General features: G+C 60.9%; 1 protein-coding gene across 1 annotated transcript; it reads left to right on the forward strand.

Moving 5' to 3' along the window:
* Nucleotides 1-10,916: 10,916 nt before the first annotated feature.
* On the forward strand, nt 10,917-17,204 carry LOC308070314 (ammonium transporter Rh type B-like). Its single transcript, XM_080404031.1, has one exon. The coding sequence runs from the start codon at nt 12,216-12,218 to the stop codon at nt 13,608-13,610; it is 1,395 nt and encodes a 464-aa protein (XP_080260157.1). The 5' UTR covers nt 10,917-12,215; the 3' UTR covers nt 13,611-17,204.
* Nucleotides 17,205-19,195: the final 1,991 nt, after the last annotated feature.

Here is a 19,195-nt window from a genome sequence, read left to right on the forward strand (position 1 = left end):
AAACCAACCCACCAAAGGCAACCCAATCCAACCAAAGGCAACACAACCCATCCTAACTCACCTTCACCCAACTCAACCCAACCAATCTATCCCAACCTAATCCAGCCAACCTATCCCAACCTAACCCAACCAACTCAGCCTTGCCTACCTAACCCAACCCAACTCAACCAGCCTAATCCAACCTCCCATGCAAAGCTAGTCTCCCCATTGCGTCCCACACAGCTGAGCTCAGCCCTGCTGGGGTGTTGCAGGGGTCTCGGTGGAAGCCTCTCCCTCCCCCTGCACTCAGCAGCCCCAGGGGGGTTGAGCCCAGCAGGGAACTGAATCATGTCCCCCCCCCCACCAACAGAGGAGCGTCACAGACTGTCTGAGGCTCATCAGGAGAGTCAGGCCAGGCCGCGCGGGGCCGTTCTGGGAAGCCATCCAGCCATCCGCTGGAGAGAGGAGTCTGCCTAAAAATGACTCTCCTGGCTCCTCTCCATGCTCCGACCATCCCATATGGAACAAATGTACATTTTCCATCAGTTGTTTGTATTTTTCATTTAAAGAAAGAAGGAGGAGAAAAAAAAAGATAGAAAGCAAGCCGGCTATACATATATGCAAAGCATCGGTGACAGCAGATAGGCCCCATCGTGGAGAGGGAGAAACACTGGCCAGCGTTCAAGAGACTCAAATGTATGGTATGAAACAATAAATTTTAAGTGTGTTTTGACATATTTGGTGGTCTCTGCCTCACGCTTAATGAGTGTTGGTCCACGTTACGGGGGAACCGCACAGCTCGAGGTGGTTGGCAGGCTGTGCTGGGGGGGGTTGGTGGCCAGCGAGGCCGGAGGTAGACGTCGAGGTGGTCCCAACATGTGTGCCCCAAGGGAACTGGGCACAGGGACGTGGCACGAGGGACTGCGCCGGCACGCTCGGAGGAAAGGATGCTGCGGGCACCGTGGCGCCTCAGCACCCGCGGGGGATGAGCGGCAATGCCAACTTGCAGGAAGAAGCATCAGGAGGTGGAGTTGGGTTGAACTTGGCAGGGGGGGACATGCAACGCGGCGGTGATGTCCCAGGGCAGCATCCTTCACCACCACAAGGCTTGGGCAACCTGTGCTCCCATCTCCAGGCTGGGTCCCAGCCGGGCTGTGCTGCTTTGCCTGCAGGAAAACCACGGATTCCCACATCCCCATCACCATGGGGAGAAAGCCTGAGGGGACCGGAGAAGCGGCAGGAGAGGCAAGCGCAGCCCTCCCGCATCCCCTGCCTCTGTGCCAGGCTGCCCGGCTCCCCCCGTCTGACAGGGTTTGATCAGAAAGATGGACATGAAAGTGGAGCTTGGCTCTGGTTTCTCTCTCATTCAGAACATTCAAAAACTATTAACTGTGGTGGGGGTAAGCAAGCAGCTGGTTTTAATATTGTGCTCTTCCAATTGTGTTGGGTTTTTTTTTCTCCCCCTGCTTTTCACGAGCACTTTAAGTGACATGGTTACATGTATTTGATTAAAAAGCTGTAATTCAACGAGTGCATTTTCTTGTACTGTACAAAACGGCTTAAAGACACAGGATTTATTTATGGTGGTCTCCCAGTTTTCCAGCTCTGCCAAAAGACAAGATGACAGGCAAGTTGTGGAAGGGGGGACAGATAGCAGCAGAGGGGGACACACAATCCTGCCTGGCTTTCTCAGTGTGGGGACAATGACCAGATCCTTTCCTCCGCTATAAGGCTCAGCCTGCTGCCACCAGCCTGGTCCTTGGAGCCATCCACGCATCTCAAGGGCACAAGCTCCTTTTCGGTGTCCCCAGGGTCACATCTCAGCTCACGGACCAGCAGAGAGGGGGCAGTGAGGAAAGCACACCTGGGTTTGTCCAAACTGGTCCCCATCTTGTCCACAGCAAGATGCTGCAGGAGCTGGCTTGTGGGGGGAGATTTTTCCAGCCACGACCATCCCCTGCCCGTGCAGGGATGCTGCCAGCACTGAGAAACCCATCCCAAGGTGGCAGCTCCTTTTCCTAAGGAAGAAAAAGCCTTTATGAGATCCCAGTGAGGAGCCATAGCCCGATGCTGCCAAGAGCCCTGGATCATATCCCGTTAACCCTGACATCTCCCGTGGCACGGCCGCAGACTGGAGCCATGCTCACCCACACCCTGTTGGCTCCTGCACTTCAGAAGTGATGCCTTTCAGCCCAAAAAAAGCAGTCATGAAGCTGCAGAGAGGTGAAGAGAGAGCCAAGGGCTGCTCTGCATCCCCCCCCAGCACCACAATAACCCCCTCTCCTCACTCTGCCACCCCGAGAGGTAGTGGCACAGCAGTGGCATGGCCCCTGTGCCCCATCCCATCCGTGGGCTGTCTGCATCCCTGTGTGTTTCCCTGGCCTGGGAGGCAGGGGTGTGTGTGTGTGTTTGTGTGTGTGTGTGTGCGCATGCGCATGTGTGCATGTGCGTGTGTGTGCGTGTGCATATGTGTGTGTGTGTGCAACACTGGTCCCACCACAGAAAGCAGCTCCACCTGGCACAGATTCACCTCTCTCGCCCAGATTTGCTTCTATAGAATAAAAATAAACCCAGCAGTACCTGCACCTCACCTGCCCCAAAGTCCCCAGCATGCAGCCCTGGGGACATGGACACCAATCCCAGCCTCACCCAGAGCCAGCCTGCCCCCCAGCCCCACTGCTGCTGGGGGGGTGGGGGCTCCTAGTTGCTGGCCTGCCGAGCTGTGTCTTTTCCTCGGCTGCTCCTGCCCAGGGATCACCTGCAGTTCAGTTGATTTATGAACGGAGAATTTTTCAAGCTCCGTTTCCTTTTCATTGTTGTTTCAGTTGCTGTGCTCGCTTCCGCCCGCCTTTGAATAACTCCTGCCACGCTGCGAGCGGTGAGAAAGGCGGTGAGTAAACACTCACACTCGGCCCGGGAGCCGGGGGGCAGGAGCCTTCTCCCCTCCCTGAAACCAGGGGGATGCGGGGCTGCCCACCAGCCAGTCCCACCTGCGGTGGGAGGAGGATGCTGCGCTTAGAGCGAGTAAAGCCTGAAAGCGGATCCCTTTTTTCCTGTGGCTGCGGTTTGGGATGGAGGAGCAGCATCCCGGCCCCCTGCCCTGCCGCACAGCCCCTGGGGGGTGGCAGTCCCGTGGGGATGCTGCTTTCCCACGCTGTGACTGGGGCGGGGGTTGCAGTGGGTGGTTTTACTGGAGGGACCCTAAAAAGTGGTTCTAGGGGATTGGTTCATCTCCTCATGGAGAGGTTCATCTCCCCAGGTCTTTACTCCACCGTGGCTGGGCTGAGCTGTGGTACCTGGTTCCATTGCCATTTTCATGCCAGCATGATGCCCAGGTGAAGGGGGGGCTCCTCCAGCTGGTGACACCCACCACGGTGCAGAGAGGATGCTCTGGAGGGAGCTTGGGTTAATTTAGAGCAAACCCCTTAAACAAGAAAAGAAATAATAAAAGGAGAGGAAAGAAACCCCATCCGCAATCTCAGCTCAGCCCAGGACCTGCATCCCCACCACTGCCACCTGCCAGCCCTCTCCCTGCCACCCACATCCCAGACCACCGAGGAAACCCCCCTCATCCCCAGCACAGACCCCCAGGCCCAGGAGGTGGGCAGCTGCCCATCCCTGCTTGCGCCCATTGTCCTGCTCTTCCTCCCCGCGCCCCACAGCCCCCCGCCACCGCCCCGGGGCCGGGGGGGAAAACAGGAAGCTCTCCCCAGCACGCTGCTGCGGAAATGAGACAAGCGGGCTGGAGCGGCGGCGAGGACGGCGGGAGGAAGCGGACGGGATATTTGGAACTGACGGTGAATTCTTGGGCTTATCTCTGTGCCGCAGAGGCCCAGGAGTCCTTACAAAACAGCGCCCAGCTGGAGCGAGGCCCGCGGTTGGGGACGCATCCTTATCCCCGCCACCACCCCTGGTACCCCGCTCGGTGGCGGGATACTGGTGGCAGGGAGGGGGCACCCATCAGGTGTGGTGGGTGGCACCTGTGTCCCGTCGGGGGTCACAGAAGAGACCTGATACCTGCTGATGGGTGGGGATGGGGATATGCAGCCCCCAGGCTGAGTGGACCCTGCACCTTCAACAGGGATTTGGGGACCAGGGTACTCCCACCATCCCTAAATCCTGGGCAAAAATCCCATTGTTTTATGAGCCCCCAGGACACAAATTCCCCCTTGCCCATGGGGAGCCATTCCCCATCCTGCCCGCAGCCTGCCCCCCACCCTGCCCATGGTCTGCACTGGGACACCTCAAGCCCATCACCTCCCCTTCTGCTCCCACGGGCACCAGCGGTAGAGCTGGGATGCAGGATGCTGGTCCCCTGCCTGCCCTGCCTGCCCTGCCCACCCCACGGCCCCGCACACTGCACCGCCTGCTGCAAAGGGTTACGGCCAGCCCGCCTTGCTCCAATTTTGCCCTTCCAGCTGCTGCTCGCCTTTTTGTTGGGGTTTAATTATTTTTCGTAACAATGCCGTGTTACTTTATACTTGGAGCATTGGGCCCGGCTGGGGAATAGAAAACGGGTCGGGGCTGGGAGCACCCGACCCAAAGGCGAAGGTTTCTGCAGCACTTCCTAAAAGCTGGCAGCTGCCCGCTGCAGGCAGGGGAGTGGGGCCGGGATGGTGGCATCATCCCAGGAGAGCTGGGGCTGCTGCCAGCGCCCAGGGATCCAGTTAGGCTTTGGTGGGGTCAGCCCCTCGTTTGTTAATTTGTTGTGAAAATTAGGCAGGAGCCTTGCAGCGGGTAGCGGAGGCAGCTGGAGCACCCGGAGGTCAGTGCCGGGAGCAGCTCGAGATGGGCATCGGCTTCACGGAGCTTCCCTACGCCCCGTGGGAACGCCCCGGCCAAGGGCACCCAGCGTGGTGGCACCTTCGGAGCCGGAGAGCACTGGTGGTGCGGGCAGTGCCTGTGGCTGGGACCCATTGGGGAGGGCTGCTGCAGCCAGCGGAGCCAAATTTGGTGGCTGGGGTGGGGGGAGCAGGGTGTGACGGGTCACCCTGGCAGAGGCTGAGACTCCTCCTCTGTGGGGAGGAGGACAAAGGATGGAAGCGGCTGCCCCGTTGCAACACATCCCCGGCGAGCACAATGGAAATGCCATCCTCCGTCTTGTGAAACAGGAACCTCATATGATCTCGCTGAAGGCTGGGGACACTCTTGTAGGTCTGAGTGTGACGCTCCCCGGGCTCCTTTCTCCACCAGCGGGGGGACAGGGGACAGTGGGGACTCCCCCACCACATCCCTGCCCCAGCGAGGACTGGGCTGCCACCACCATCCCCCAAGGCACACTGGACCCACTGGCAGGAGGAAGGCAAAGCCCTGCAGCCCACCCTGCGGCCAAAATACCCCCGGGTCCCCCCCAGCCACCCCAAAACACTGTCCCACAGAGGCACATGCACCCACAGCCCACCGAACATCCCCTTCCAGCCCTGCTTGAGGATTCCTAAATAAACTTCGTTGTCCCTTTATGTTCTTGACCCCAGATTTAATTAGACCCCCTGTTTCCTGCCTATATGAAAAATCACTTCCCCGAGCAGGTGGCTGCGATACCGTCGGGGCTGTTGTTGTTTTCTCTGGGGTGGGGGGAAGGTGGTAAATGGGGGGAAGAGTTTGTTGTTTATTTTTATATTTACAAAGCACAGCTTTTTCCTGGTGCCGGGCATCGGAAGAGTGGCAGGATGTGACCTTCATCCATCTCCTCCTCACTCACACAATACGGCCACGAGCGCCACGGGCCGCCGCCGCCATTGTCCCCCCATGGCCACCGGGCACCTCCCGCGCCGCCCCGCCGGCACCTGGCGCCCGCCAGCACCCGGCACCGCTGCCGCTGCCCCCCAGCTGGGCCCCGCCGCTCGCACATGCACAAGGAAAAAAAAGAGAAAAAAATTTTTACAAAAAAAAAAAAAATAGCAAGGTCGCTGGTTTCCTTTCTGGAAAACAAGCAGGAGCGCCGAGCAGGGCGGCAGCGTGGGAAGGAGGCAGGGGAGTTCTGTCGGGTCCCCTGACGCCTCTCCTTCTGCGGGGGTTGGCCCCCTCCTCTGCCCCATGTGTGGGGCACGAGGCCTTTTTCCCCATGCATGGGGCAAACCAGCCTTTGGCCCCAGCGCCACCACCCTGGCCACAGCAGGGGCAGCAGACGAGCAAGGGGTGCAGGCCACATCGGGTTCCCCTGGCTCTCAGGTCCTGGGGAGCACCCCAGCAGGCAAAAGACCACCCAAACCCCAGCAGGGACTTGCAGAGCAGGTGCTGCTCCCTGTCCCCATCCCGTGTGGCTCCTCCAGAGCATCCCAGTGCTCATGGGGGGCTGCAGCAGCAGGGGGCTGGTGCTGCTGGCTGCCGGGAGAGCTGCTGTGGGGTGCTGAGCAGAGCTGGCCTCAGCGTGGAGTTGGCACTGCCCGGCATCCCTGCACCCAGCGTGGGACAGATGAAGATGTAATGAAGTGAAATCTGCTTTCTCTCATTCTTCTCAAGAAGCACCATGCTATAGAGGGCTGCACTGCCGCTTGATCCACAGAGGAACACGCTCCGACCCCAGCTCCATCCGTTTTTACACATTGGTGTCTGCAGCGACAGAGCTGCAGGGACAAACATCTGATGTGACCCCCCAAAACCAACACGGGTACTCATGTGCTACTTGCTGGTGGCATCGCTGCCCCAAATAAAGAGGAATTTATTGCAGTATTTTACAGGGACAAAGGGTCAGTCACCCAAGAGCACCTTCCCCAGCTGGTCCCACTGCATGACTGAGCTCCAGTCCAGAGCAGCCTGAGACCCTGCGCCGGTGCTGCCCAGGGGGCTCAAGCAGGGGGTGGCACCGCCGGTGCAAGCCCCCAGTACTCTCCAGCACCATGGCATGGCACGGCCCCGCTGCAGCCACAGAGCCCAGCGCAGCAAGGTGGCATGGGGCTGGGGTGTCCCTGTGCCCTGCCCAAAGCCTGGCTCTGTGGCAATGGAACGCAGCCACTGCAGGAGCAGGGAGTAGCGCCAGCACAGGCACAGCATGTGGCATGGCACAGCACGGCACGGCATGGCACAGCACAGCATGGCATGGCATGGCACAGCACGGCATGGCATGACACAGCACAGCACAGCATGGCATGGCACAGCACGGCACGGCATGGCATGGCACAGCACAGCATGGCATGACACAGCACAGCACGGCATGGCATGGCACAGCACGGCACGGCACAGCATGACACAGCACAGCATGACACAGCACAGCACGGCATGACTCGGCACAGCACAGCACAGCATGACATGGCACAGCATGACACAACACAGCATGACATGGCACGGCACGGCACAGTGCAGCACGGCACCAGGGCTAGCCTCACATTTGCAGAGATGCCACCCAGAGATGCCAGCACCTCAGGGCCACTCCAGTTCCAACCCTGCCAAGCACTCGAAAGGGCAGTTTATTAATTTATTATTTAATTCTCCAGCATCCCCCTGTCTCAGGGGCCGATTGGGCCCCATCCTGCTCAGGAGCATGCACGGCCACAGGTGCAGCCCTGCTGGGGTACAGCACCCATCGCCTCAAGCACAGAGCCTCCCCAGCACCCACAGGGTCCCCACCACGTGGGACCCTCATCCCAGGACCCCCACCAGCGGGTGCGGCGGGCTGTGGGTGCCCACCTGGGGGGGGGGGGGGGGTGGCATGCTCAGGCCCCGCTGCTGGGCGCAGTTGGTTATCGTTACATTTGGCACCGGTCGCTTCCATCGGGCTCAATAGGGGAGGGAGAGAGAAAAAGGAAAACTCAGCTCAGGGCGATTTAATAAGTTCAGTGTTACGAGCTGGGGAAAAGCTGTGGAACACACAAGTGGTAACGCAGGATTAATCTTTCCTTTAGTCTTGGGAATTATGTTTTCATTAATCCTAATTTTTCCAGATGTTTCACTCCTTATACCATGCTCTTCAAAGCCTCTGTGGCTGCAAATTCTAATGAAGCCATGAGAACATTTTAAAGAGAAAGATTCAAAGCTTAAATTGCTTCCTTTTTTTTTTTTTTTTCTTTTTCTTGGGTTTTTGGTGTTGGTTTTTTTTCTCCTTCTTTTCCCCCTGGTTGGGCTGTCGGGGAGTGCATGTGTGTGCGGTCCCAGCGCCTCCACATGTTGTGTTACACAATGTGCTAACAAGATGGAGAAGGCCACTCGGATCGCGTGATGCCGGTGTGACGTCTGTTCGGCTTTGTGTCCCCCCTCCCGGTAGGACCCGGCTGCGAGGGGCAGGGGAGGGGGGGGCTGGCCCCCTGCCCACCGCCTGACAGCCGGCACCAGGGCTCCTGGGGTCAGAGCTGGACGGGAGCTTTTAAAACGCTCGTGGTGCTCACTCCCAGCTCGCTTAGACACCAGGCGGGTGTTTATGTAGGACCGACGGAGAGATTGGAGCAGGAGCCAGGCGTAGCTCCATGGGTAGCCTGGCTTGCCAGCAGGATCTTTAGGGAATGGGGAATTTGGGGGTACTCCGGGCTCAGGAGAGCAGCTGGAGGGGGTGGTGGGGAGAAAAGCGATGCTGAGGCCGGGGGAGCCGTCGGCAGTTCCTCCCACTGCGCGGTGCCTCGGCCGGGCATCCTCTCGCTGCCCGGTGGGGATAAAGCCAGAGCTCGTGCTCCCTCCTGCCTGGCAGCGGGTCCCCAGCGCCCATCCCCAGGTGCCAGTGCACGGCCATGGGGTGGGGGCACCCAGCCGCCCCTGTGCCACCACAGCATTCCCAACCCTCGCACCCCACCGGGCTTCCCCAGCCAACCCCAGCTCGGCACGGCTGCAGGATCCGGCCGCTGCCGCCCGGCTGGGCTGAGCATCCCCTCCTCGCCGGGAGCCCTCCTCTGACGCAGGAGGTCAGACAAGACGATCGGAACAATCCTCCCGGTCTCCAGCACCCGGGATTCAGATCCATGTACTTATATGGCCTGCAAAACGCGGTGGGAGCATGACCAACGTCTGGAAATCCAGATATGACTAGATCCCTTCATTAGTAATTTCTTGTACATGACTTTCTAGACCATAGGGATTTGTTAAATTTGCAGGAGTGTTTCTCACAGTGCCATGGACTGGCTGTTGCCAGCATATATTGGCTCAGATCTGTCAGATCCTGTTGCCTTATATGACCCTCGGTTAATTCAGCTTTTCTTTGTATCCAGCCCTCAGCGGGGAACTCCTCTAGCAGTCTCAGCGTGGATCATGCTAAAATGGTTCCCCAGTCCTCCTGCCATAAAACAACTGCCCACACAGTGAAAGGGGGACGTGGGGGGTGGAATTCAATGCTCCCCTCCCCACCACCCCGGCCTTCGCCAGATGCTTCCTCCATCCCCGCTCCTTCGGTGCCGAAAGAAAACTCTCCATGCCTGGAAAACGTTACTGGAGTGACCGGACCTTCCCCCCGGCACCGGGTTCTCCCTGCAAGGACCGTGGCATCCCACCGGCACACCCTGCACCATGAGGTTAATCATTCGCCGCCCTCGGGGGTGCTCCGGGGCCAGGGGGGGACTTTCACCTTCCCAGCGACCTCTTGAAACTTCAACCTTCCTTTATGGGTGCCATAAAGGTTATTTTTTAAACTGTGCCCCAGCAGGGTTTCTCCCCTCTCTGCAGCAGGGTCTTTGGTCTGGGGAGGGCTTGGGCATCGCTGCTCTTTGCACCTCATCTGGTTTGGGAAGCAGGAATGTTGAAAGGATGGCCTTTTTCCCAAGGGAAGAGGATGGTGGTACCCACCAGATCAGCAAAGGAGCGTGGCGGTGGATAGCTCCACGTGTCCCCACCTGCCGCACGGCTCAGCCCCACGGTGTGTGCAGCAGAGCTGGGGATGCTGGCGGGGGGGATGCGAGGGGCTGTGGGTTGCAGAGGAGCCCCTCCACTGGCTTCTGCCCCTTTGGGAGCCCGAATAAGCATCCCAAATCCCCAAGTGCTGCCAGATTTCCAGGTGGAAAAAACACATGTCCAAGGACCTCCCGCTGAGCCTGCAACTCCTTATCACCCACTGAGGGAGATAAGGAGCCATGTCACCTCCTGAAACACCCATCCCCAAGCACCGAGTCCAGCAGCCCTGCCTGGCACTGCCCTCCCCAGCACCTGCCCACCCGGCACACTGAGCCCAGTTAAGGCACCCCAGCCTCCTGGTGTCTCCCCACCTCTGCCTCTTGCTAGAGGTGACAGCCAGATCCAGGAGGACTTCCACATCCCAAACCTTCCAACATGATGCTTGTCCTCTCCAGCAGATCTGGCAGCCCTGGGATGCTCCAGAAGGATGCACTCCGCTAGCATCTTCCTCCTTCTCCTTGCAGGAGGCACTGTGCCAAAACCTTGAAACCATGGAAGTGCTCTGCTTTTTAAAAGATCTGTTCAAAAGCTTTTCCTGTTAGTATTTTATTTAACCTCACCTTACAAGAGCCCCACACCGATGTGGGATGGGAAGGGCTGAGCGGCTGTGGGGCAGCAGGAGGGAGCAAGCATGCAGCAGCGAGCACCCCAGTGCCGGCACACCGAGGGGAGCCCTACCCTTGTTCACATGCAGCTTCTTTGCCCAACTGGGGCCAAAAGGCTTCACCCAGCTCCTCTGTTTCAGGAGTGCTACCCTCTCTGAGCATCACCCTGGGGTTTTATCTCAGCTGCCATCAACAAAAGAGGTTTTACTGTGCCGAGCTGTTCCCTTGAAAATCCCTTTGGAGGGCTGGAGTGGCACGTGAAGGGTCACGGGTGAGGGGTCAGGGGGCTGAAATCACCCTTCTTTGCTTTTTTTATACCAGCAAGCAGTGAAGGAGGTGTCGCCTGCGTCCTCTTGTCCCTCATCCTGGCTGCCCCGGTGGAGGTGGGAGCTGGCAGCAGCTGTGGGAGGTGGATCAGGCTGTGCCCCGGCATGGGCACAGGCAGGAGCAAGGGCAGCATCCTGCCCACTCATCCCATCCCATCCCATCCCATCCCATCCCATCCCATCCCATCCCATCCCATCCCATCCCATCCCCAGCCACCCCAGGGACACTGGAGGGAGACGTATGGCACTGTGGGGACCTCAGCCCCACATTTCCTTGGGCAAGGGATCCCCGCAGGAGCAGCCGCTGCCGTTAGCATCACCAGCCGTGCAGCAGGGACGTGTTACGGGCAGACAAAGCATCCCGGGTCCCATCCAGCAACCTCCCACAGCTCTCACCACCTCTCCGCTGCCCTCAGCTGCGGCTTGGGTGCAACACAGCCCCTCCTCAACCCCCAGAGGCGCTACCTTCAAAGCACCTCCTCCTCCTATATGTTGCCCCTATTTCCAGCATCCTTGGGTTGAAAAATGGCCGGGGAGGGTTTGGCAGAGGAGCCTTGCACAGATTATTCAACAATTGTTTCCCATTTTGCGCCCTCGCCTGCCTCATCCTCCAGTTACAATGACGAAGAGCGGCGCAGAGCCAGCGCCCGCGGCAGGGGTGTTGAGATCAGGGACAGCACAAAAATATCTTCTCTCTGGAACAAATATTTACCAACCCTTCTGCCTTTTGTTCTTGTGGTTCTCATATATTTTTTTTTTAATTTTTTTTTCCAGACATTCACTGGCAAAATGTCACACTAAGCAGCAACCCAGAAACTTCGGGGTAGCTGCTTGGCTGCTCTGGGCTTTGTTTTTCTCGCGCGCTAATTGTTAATGAATTTCCAGCCATTTAAGCCAATGCAAACCTGTGAGAAAATGATCTTCTCAGCCCTGATTTTGGAACTTTATGGCGCTTCGCAAAATCCAGGCAGTTGCCGAGCAAAACGTGCATCATCCCACAGCGTAGGGCGGCGGCAGTGCCAGAGCCATCCCTGGGTGGGATGTGGCAGAGCCAGGCCAGGAGCTGGGGGGGTCTGAGTGCCCAGCTTTGCTCCAGGGGTTTCAGCGGTGTGGTCCACACTCTCAAATGGGGATGGATTAAATGGGGTCCATGCCGTGGTAGCCTCATCCCTGGCCAGCTCCTCACAGATCACCCTTCTCCCCGCTCGGTCCCATGGCAGGTTTTTCTTGGTTCCCTTCAAAATCACAGCCCCCATCATGTCCACTTTATGGTGGCCAAACAAGAGCACGTGAGTAATTTATGGGCGTCGTGTTTAAAGAAGGGATGGGGAAAAAAACTCCTTTTCTGGCACATAAACTTATATCTTTGGTTAAAGATTAACCATGGCCATAAAACACCCAATGTAGGAGCAAGAGGAGCTCACCCTGTGAGTGCTGCCGGGCTGTTGCTCTGTGCCCAGCCACCCCACCGGTCACCATCCTCTCCTGTCCCCCTAGGATGGCCTCACCACCCCCTGCCCACCCCCGCCGCCTCCTGCCCCTCTTCCTGGGACTCTTCCAAGGTGCCCTGCTCCTTTTCTTTGCCTTCTTCGTCAACTACAATGAGCCCTCAGCGCAGGCAGCGGACACCAACTTCATGGCCAACCAACTCTACAGCATCTTCCCCCTCTTCCAGGACATCCAGGTGATGCTGGTGGTGGGGCTGGGGCTCCTGCTGACATTCCTGCCCCGCTATGGGCTCAGTGTCCTCACCCACAACTTCCTCCTGCTCAACTTCTCCATGCAATGGGCGCTGGTGCTGCAGGGCTTGCTCCATCATTTCCACCATGGTCAGGTGCGTCTAGACCTCCACAACCTCCTCACCACTGAGTTTGCTGCCGTGACAGTGCTTATCTCCGTGGGAGCCGTCCTGGGGAGGACCAGCCTCTGCCAGCTCCTCATCATGGCCACCTGTGAAGTCCCCGTCTACCTCGCCAGTGAGTGGGCCATCATCACATCTCTGGGCGTCCTGGATGCGGGAGGTACCATCACGATCCACGTCTTCTCCTGCTATTTCGGCCTCGGTGTGTCCAAGGCTCTGTTCAGGACGGCACAGTGGCCAGTGCATCCCAAGGAGACCCCAACACCCCACTCTGACCTCCTGTCCCTGGTGGGGACACTTATCCTCTGGGTTTTCTGGCCCAGCTTCATAGCTGTCCTCTGCCAACCGGGAGATGCCCAGCACCGCGCCATCCTGAACACCCTCCTGGCCATGAGCGCCAGCGCTGTGACCACTGTGGTGGTCTCCAGCCTGCTGGAGAGGGACGGCAAGCTCAGCCCTGGCCACCTGCAGAACGGCAGCCTGGCTGGCGGGGTGGCCATCGGCACGGTGGCTGACATGGCCATGCCACCGGTAGCTGCTCTTGCCCTGGGCAGCCTCTCGGCTGTGGTGTGCATCCTTGGCTTCAGGTTCCTCACCCCACTCCTGGTGAGGAAGCTCATGCTGCAGGACCAGTGTGGCATCCACAACCTCCATGGCTTGCCCGGCATCCTTGGTGCTGCAGCCAGCGCCATGGCCATCCTGGTGGCATCCAACAACACCTCCAGCTCCCACTTCTCCCAGGGGTTGCCCACTGGGGGCAATGCCAGCGAGGTGGTGGGGGGACAGTGGGAAGACCATGGGGCGGGCAGGCAGGCGCTGTACCAGGTGGCAGGGCTGGCAGTGGCTGGTGGGGGCTCGCTGCTCGCTGGGCTGCTCACCGGTGCAGTGCTCCGGCTGCCCTGCCTGCCCCAGCCACCCGAGCAGCTCTGCTTCGATGACTCACTGTATTTTAAGATTCAGGATCAGAATGAGAGCCTGGGGCCAGGCGGCACTGCTGAGGAAGTAGCCCTGGCTCTGAAGGAGCACGTTTAGGTGCTGGCATGTGGTAGCCACAGCAGGAGCCAGGGAACCGGCTCAGGGGTACACTCTTTCTGCCTCCACCGCTGGCACAGAGCAGTGGGCAGGAGATGCTGCCTGTGCCCGCTCCCTGCCCCATGCCTGGATCTGGCTGCCAAGGACGCTCCAGGGCCAGGGCCGCACCACAGCACCAGTCCCTCCTCTGTCCTCCTACCCTGTGTCTGCAAACCCCCTCCTCTGCCCTGGCTGCTCCCAGGATCCATCCATCCCTGACAGCAACCAGAGAAACAACCTGCTCAGGGTGTCTCCCCTGGGATGGCTCGACCCCCGGCTAACTTGGACAGCCCTGCCGCAGGGCACCGGCTGCTTCACAATCTGTGGATGGCATCACCCGCAGTGCCCGTCCCAACCCTTGGCTCCAGCTCCTGCTCAGGACTCCCCTGCCCACGATGGGCACCACCTGGCAAGGGCTGCCAGCTCCCTGCCGGCTCCAGCCACGGCTCTGGCCACAGCACTGGGCTGGGGACTCAGCATCCACTGCCAGGAGGGTGGAAAGGCAGTGGTGGGGCGAGGTGAGGTGAGATGAGCTGCCCCAAGCAAGGGATTTTATGGGGATTTGGTAGCCTGTGCTGGATGATCTGCTCTCCAGGATAGTTTGCAAAGGGAGGTGCCAGCAAGCAGCCCTAAGGAGGAACAGAGCATGGCAAGGAGTCTTGGAGAGAGCCAGCATGCAGGAGGGACCTGCACCCCACAGCACCCTCATCCCACCCCGAAGCTGGGGCTGGGAAAGCTGCACTGGCATCCCAGGGTGCTGGGGGGCCCCCGAGGAAGAGCGATGGCCCCGTCCCATCCCACCCCAGGCAGCAAGCCACTTCCACCCCGTGGAGGACAAAGCCTGTGGTCCATCGCTGGCATGAGGCAAGCTGCGAGCGCGGGGCCGCATCCTGCCCAGAGAGCAAGGGCTGTGATTCACACCCCCCCTGCCATGAGTCACCGCTGCCCCTGTGCCACCACAGATCCCGCTGCTGCGGAGACAATGTCAGCGATGCTCATGGGCTCCCAAGGGGGTCGAGGCAACCAAGCCCCCCCAGTGCCGGCTGCAGGACCAGGGGGCTCTCGCCACAGTTGGGGGTCCCCAACCCCGAGCTGGTGGGAGTGGGGCTGGATCCCCTCTGCCCGGCGCGGCCCCAGGCGCAGCCAACACCAAAAGGGAGCGAGGCTGGGGAATTCGCCCTCCAATAATCACAAACAGGCTCGGGGGCCCGGGTGTGTTTGGTTAATTGTTAGAATAAAATATTGCCGAGCTCTGACAAAGAAATCCTGCCCTGCAGCCCGGCGCGGCCGAACAATGGGCCCCGGTGCAGGATGCCGCGGGCTGAGCAGCGGGGCCGGGGGCCACGGTGGCAGGAGGCAGCCCGGTCCCCTCCAGCCCCCAGTCCCAGCAGCCCCCCAGCTTCTTGGCGGGCCGGCGTGGACGTGCCCCATGCCGGTGTCGGGAGCCATCGCACGCCTGCTCACCAGCGCGGACTGGGAGCAGGGTCCGGCCGAGCCCCTCACCACTGCCTGGCTCCCGCTGGGTGTCGAGAGCCGCCGGAGCCAGCGCCCGCCCGGGAGCCGCGATACCATCAAGGCCAGGATCGGCAGCATCCAGCCTCCATGCGAGCCGGTGCTCCCGCTGAGCCTGGCATCCTGGTCCCGCTGGTTTCCCCCATGCCGAGGCCTGCCGGCTCCAACGGCCGGCTCTGGCTCTGCTCCGGTGGCAGGGAGGAGGGTGCGTGGGGCTAGTGGTGCTGGGGGCTGCAGCACCCCCTCAGGAAGCAGCCGTGGAGAGGAATCATGTGCACACACTCATGCACGCACACAGACACAATCACACACACATGCACGCACACACACAAAATCCCATGCATGCACCCATGCACCCAGATGTACATGCATGCACACATACGCACGGATGTATACATGCATGCACACGCACATGCACGCGCAGCCCGGAGGCTGCAAACCTCTTGCTGGCAGAGGCGGCGGTGGAGCAGGGCAGAGCTGCTTTCCAGCATCCCCCAGCCCTTCCCAGCGAGGACGCAGCCTCCCGCTGAGCAGCCCGCGGCACCCAGCAGGAGAGTGGGCGATGGGGCCGCAGGGAGGGAGGGCACCCGCAGCTGGGCCTGGGCGCACCCTGCCTCTCGGCTGGCATGTCCTGGCATGGGCACCCCACCGCGCCGTGGCACAAATCTGCTCAGCAGATGCCTCCAAAACCAGCAACGGGCCCGGGAAATGACGGGGCATCAGCACTTTCCCGCTGCCCGGAGGGGCTCAGGCACCCAGTATCCCACAGCCGAGGGTGCCAGGACCCACCTGGGCTGTGGCATGGCTCCATGCAGCCCCGCTCCCAGCCGTCCCCATCCCCTGGCACCCGCTGTCTTCCAGCTGGAGCCAGGCAGCGATGCCGCTGGGTGTGCCGACCCGCGCCCGGTTCTCCCCGCTCCTCCAAACCAGCCACTCTCCAAAGGATGGAGCAGTAAAATATTCAGCAGAGCCCCTAGCGTTTATCACACCGTAAATCTGGGCTTTCAACAGCTTTACAACGCTGCAGGGAGATGGGAGAGAACAAAACACTGCTCTGCTTCATCAGACACAGCCTGCGTGTGCCAGTGCCCCCAGCACCAGGGCTGCCAGGGGACGGACCCCCAGCCCCACTTGCAAGGGGCATGAGGACAGAAGCAGGGGGCTTACGTGGGCAAGGGCCCCCCGACACTGGGCAGGGAGGCTCAGGCACCCCGGGATGGTGCTGGCTCTGAGGCAGCGTATTTCAGTGGGACGGTGATGGTGCAAAGGGGTGAAATGTGCCTCCAGCACCGGCTCTGCAGAAATACGGCAGCCACCATCCTCTGGCGTGGTACCTCGGCACGGTCCCCCGGCACGGTCCCCCAGCACGCTGGGGTCTGCCGCTGCCTCTGAGCTCAGCCCGCAGCTGGGTTGGCATGCAGCACGCTGATCCTCATAAGGAGTACCAGTCCTCATCCTTGTCCCCATCCCTGTCCCCAGCACCCTCCACCAACCCCTGTCTCCCAGCGGGACCCTGCCGTGATTGCAAAACAAGCAGCAAGGGGAGGAAGCCGTGATTGCACTGTTTGCACAGCGCTCGGATGCATCTGGCAAGGCGATCAGCCGGCAGCACATGGCACAACGCAGGGGCACGGGTACAGCGAGCCAGCCCCCCACCCCACGCATCCCCTTGTGCTCTAACACACGTGTGTGCAGCCTTTGCACGTGTGCCACGTCCTGCCCTGTAGTGTGCCCAAGCGCACGCACCGCATCCCCGCAACTGCCTCGCTCCCCGTCCGGGCGGGCTTGCGCAAGGCGCGGGGCCCGCGGGCGAGGTGGGGGGTGGCAGGGTGCCGACTGGCTGCCAAGCGGCTGGCACAGCACGGGGGGGCCCACAGCGGCAGCGGCTGCTGGAGCCACATCAGAGCGGCCCCCCCGGAGCAGCCGGGAGCGTGCGGTGCTGCCCTCGAAGGAAATGCGCTCACTCCCATGTGCTGCACACTTGGGTTCGCCTCGCTGCTATTTTTATTTGACTTTTCAGGGCCCGTTTCCTTTTTCCGGCTGTTTTTGCTGTGATTCCACCATCGCTTCGACCTCGCTTTTCCCCTCCCTCCCTTTTGCCTCTTCCTTCACTCTTTCCTTCCTTTCCATGCACTCATTCCTACCGCTGCACCGGGCTCCCTCTCCCCCCTCCCCGCAGCCGGTGCTCACAGCAAGCTCCTGCCGAGTGTGCCAGTGCCAGTGCACCCCCAGGACCGCCAGCGTGTGCCTCCCACCGCCACTCGGGTGCTGAACCGGCAGCACCGGGCACAACCTCCCCTATTGCCCGGCCTGCAGAGGCAGCTGGGGGGAGATGCTGGGGGGTCGCAGGCAGCACACGGTGATTTCCTGGCTCGGTGGCTGTTGCTGCCTGCGAGGAAAGAGTAACGAACGGGGCTGGTTATTGCTGTTTTATCTGGGACGGTGCTGATGTGCTGGTGGAGAGGAGAGGACTTTGCTCCAGCCTTGACACAGAAAAAGGCAGCGAGTCACCCTGTCCCAAGCCACCAAGTCACCCTGTCCCAAGTCACCGTCCCGCTCGCACTGCTGCACGAGCCACTGCATCCCACGGGGACCCCAGCCCCATCCATGGGATATCAAGCATCAATAGGGCTATTTCGGGATGCTGGAGGGATGCAGGGGGTGTTGTTACATTTGGGGACGGTGGTTGGGATGAAGCATGGAATAAGAAAGAAAACCTGAAGCTGAATCAGTGCAACCCCCCCCGTGGAGGCAGCAGAAAGGGCAGGAGGAAAAGAAGGCAGTGCTTGTTCCTGAGGAGGAGGATGGAGCTGGGAGAAAGAGCCCAGGCATGGTGGGACTGGCCAGGGAGGAGCGTGGCAGCAGATGCAGTTCCAGGCGGCCTCTGGCATCGGGCTGTGCCGAACCGTGGCTCCCCAGCGGGACCCCGGTGCCAGCCTGCCCCATGCCACTCAGCCGGCATCTCCAGGGGCCTCATCCTGCCAGTCACCCACAGGCCATGGAGGGAGCCAACAGGAGCAGCACCCCCAGCCTGCGCCCCCCTACTCTCACTCCCAAACCAGGGTCCCTGTCCTGCCCCATCAAACATGGGGCCCTGCCAAACCCTGGGGGCCCTGGGGTGGGCCCTCTCCTCCCCACCCCTGGCAATGCAGCCCCCCTCCCAGCTCCTTCCAGCCCAGGTCTCAGAGGCAGGGGGTGGGCAAGGACCCCTGAGAATTCCCTGCCCACCCCTTCCCACAGCCCCCCACCCCAGCCAGCTGCTTGAAGTCCCAGAGAAGCCCCCAAGGAAAGGTGCCCCCCATCAAGGTGGGGTGGGGGTCACACTCATTGGCAGCACCCACTGCTCCCCACCAGCTGCAGCCCGGACTGGCCCGGTGATGATGGCCGAGACCCCAGTGGGCACGGGCCCCGGGGATGCTGGCGTGGCTGTGGTCCAGGTGGCCGCCTGGCCTTGACCGTGGGGACCCCCAGCCGTGGGCAGCCGTCCGGCGCCGCTCAGCGCGCACAGCCCACTGCTGCCATCTCGTGTCCTCCTCCGCTGTCCCCACAGCCACGCAGCCGGGGCTGGCCCCACTCACCGCCCCACTCACGGCTGGGACAGCGTCTGCCCGGGTGCGGAGGGGCTGGGGAAACTAAGGCAGGGGCAACACGAGGCCACCCCCCAGCTGCTGCCCCAGCCCTGCCCACGGCTCGGGGAGGGGGAATGGCCCCCCCAGAAAAGCAGCTCCTGTAGCAGAGCCTTGTCCTCCACCGCCCATGCACCAGTAGAAGTGTGCAGGATGGGGCCCCATGGGCCTGGGATGCAGGCGCGCTGGGCAGGGGCAGGATGTTGTGGTGCCCATCGCTGCTGCGTGCTCCCTCCTGGGCTTGCACAGCCCCTGCACCCTGTCCACATCCTGCACCCTGTCCAGACCCTGCACCGCGCCCAGACCCTGCACCCTGTCCGGACCCTGCACCGTGCCCGGACCCTGCACCCTGTCTGGACCCTGCACCCTGTCCAGACCCTGCACCCTGCCCAGACCCTGCACCGTGCC

This window comes from Falco punctatus (genome assembly GCF_963210335.1).
Source record: "Falco punctatus genome assembly, chromosome: 10".
Classification (NCBI taxonomy): domain Eukaryota; kingdom Metazoa; phylum Chordata; class Aves; order Falconiformes; family Falconidae; genus Falco; species Falco punctatus.

What these genes read in the sequence shown, in the direction of transcription:
- LOC308070314 (XM_080404031.1), top strand. Translation starts at nt 12,216, where the DNA reads ATGGCCTCACCACCCCCTGCCCACCCCCGCCGCCTCCTGCCCCTCTTC.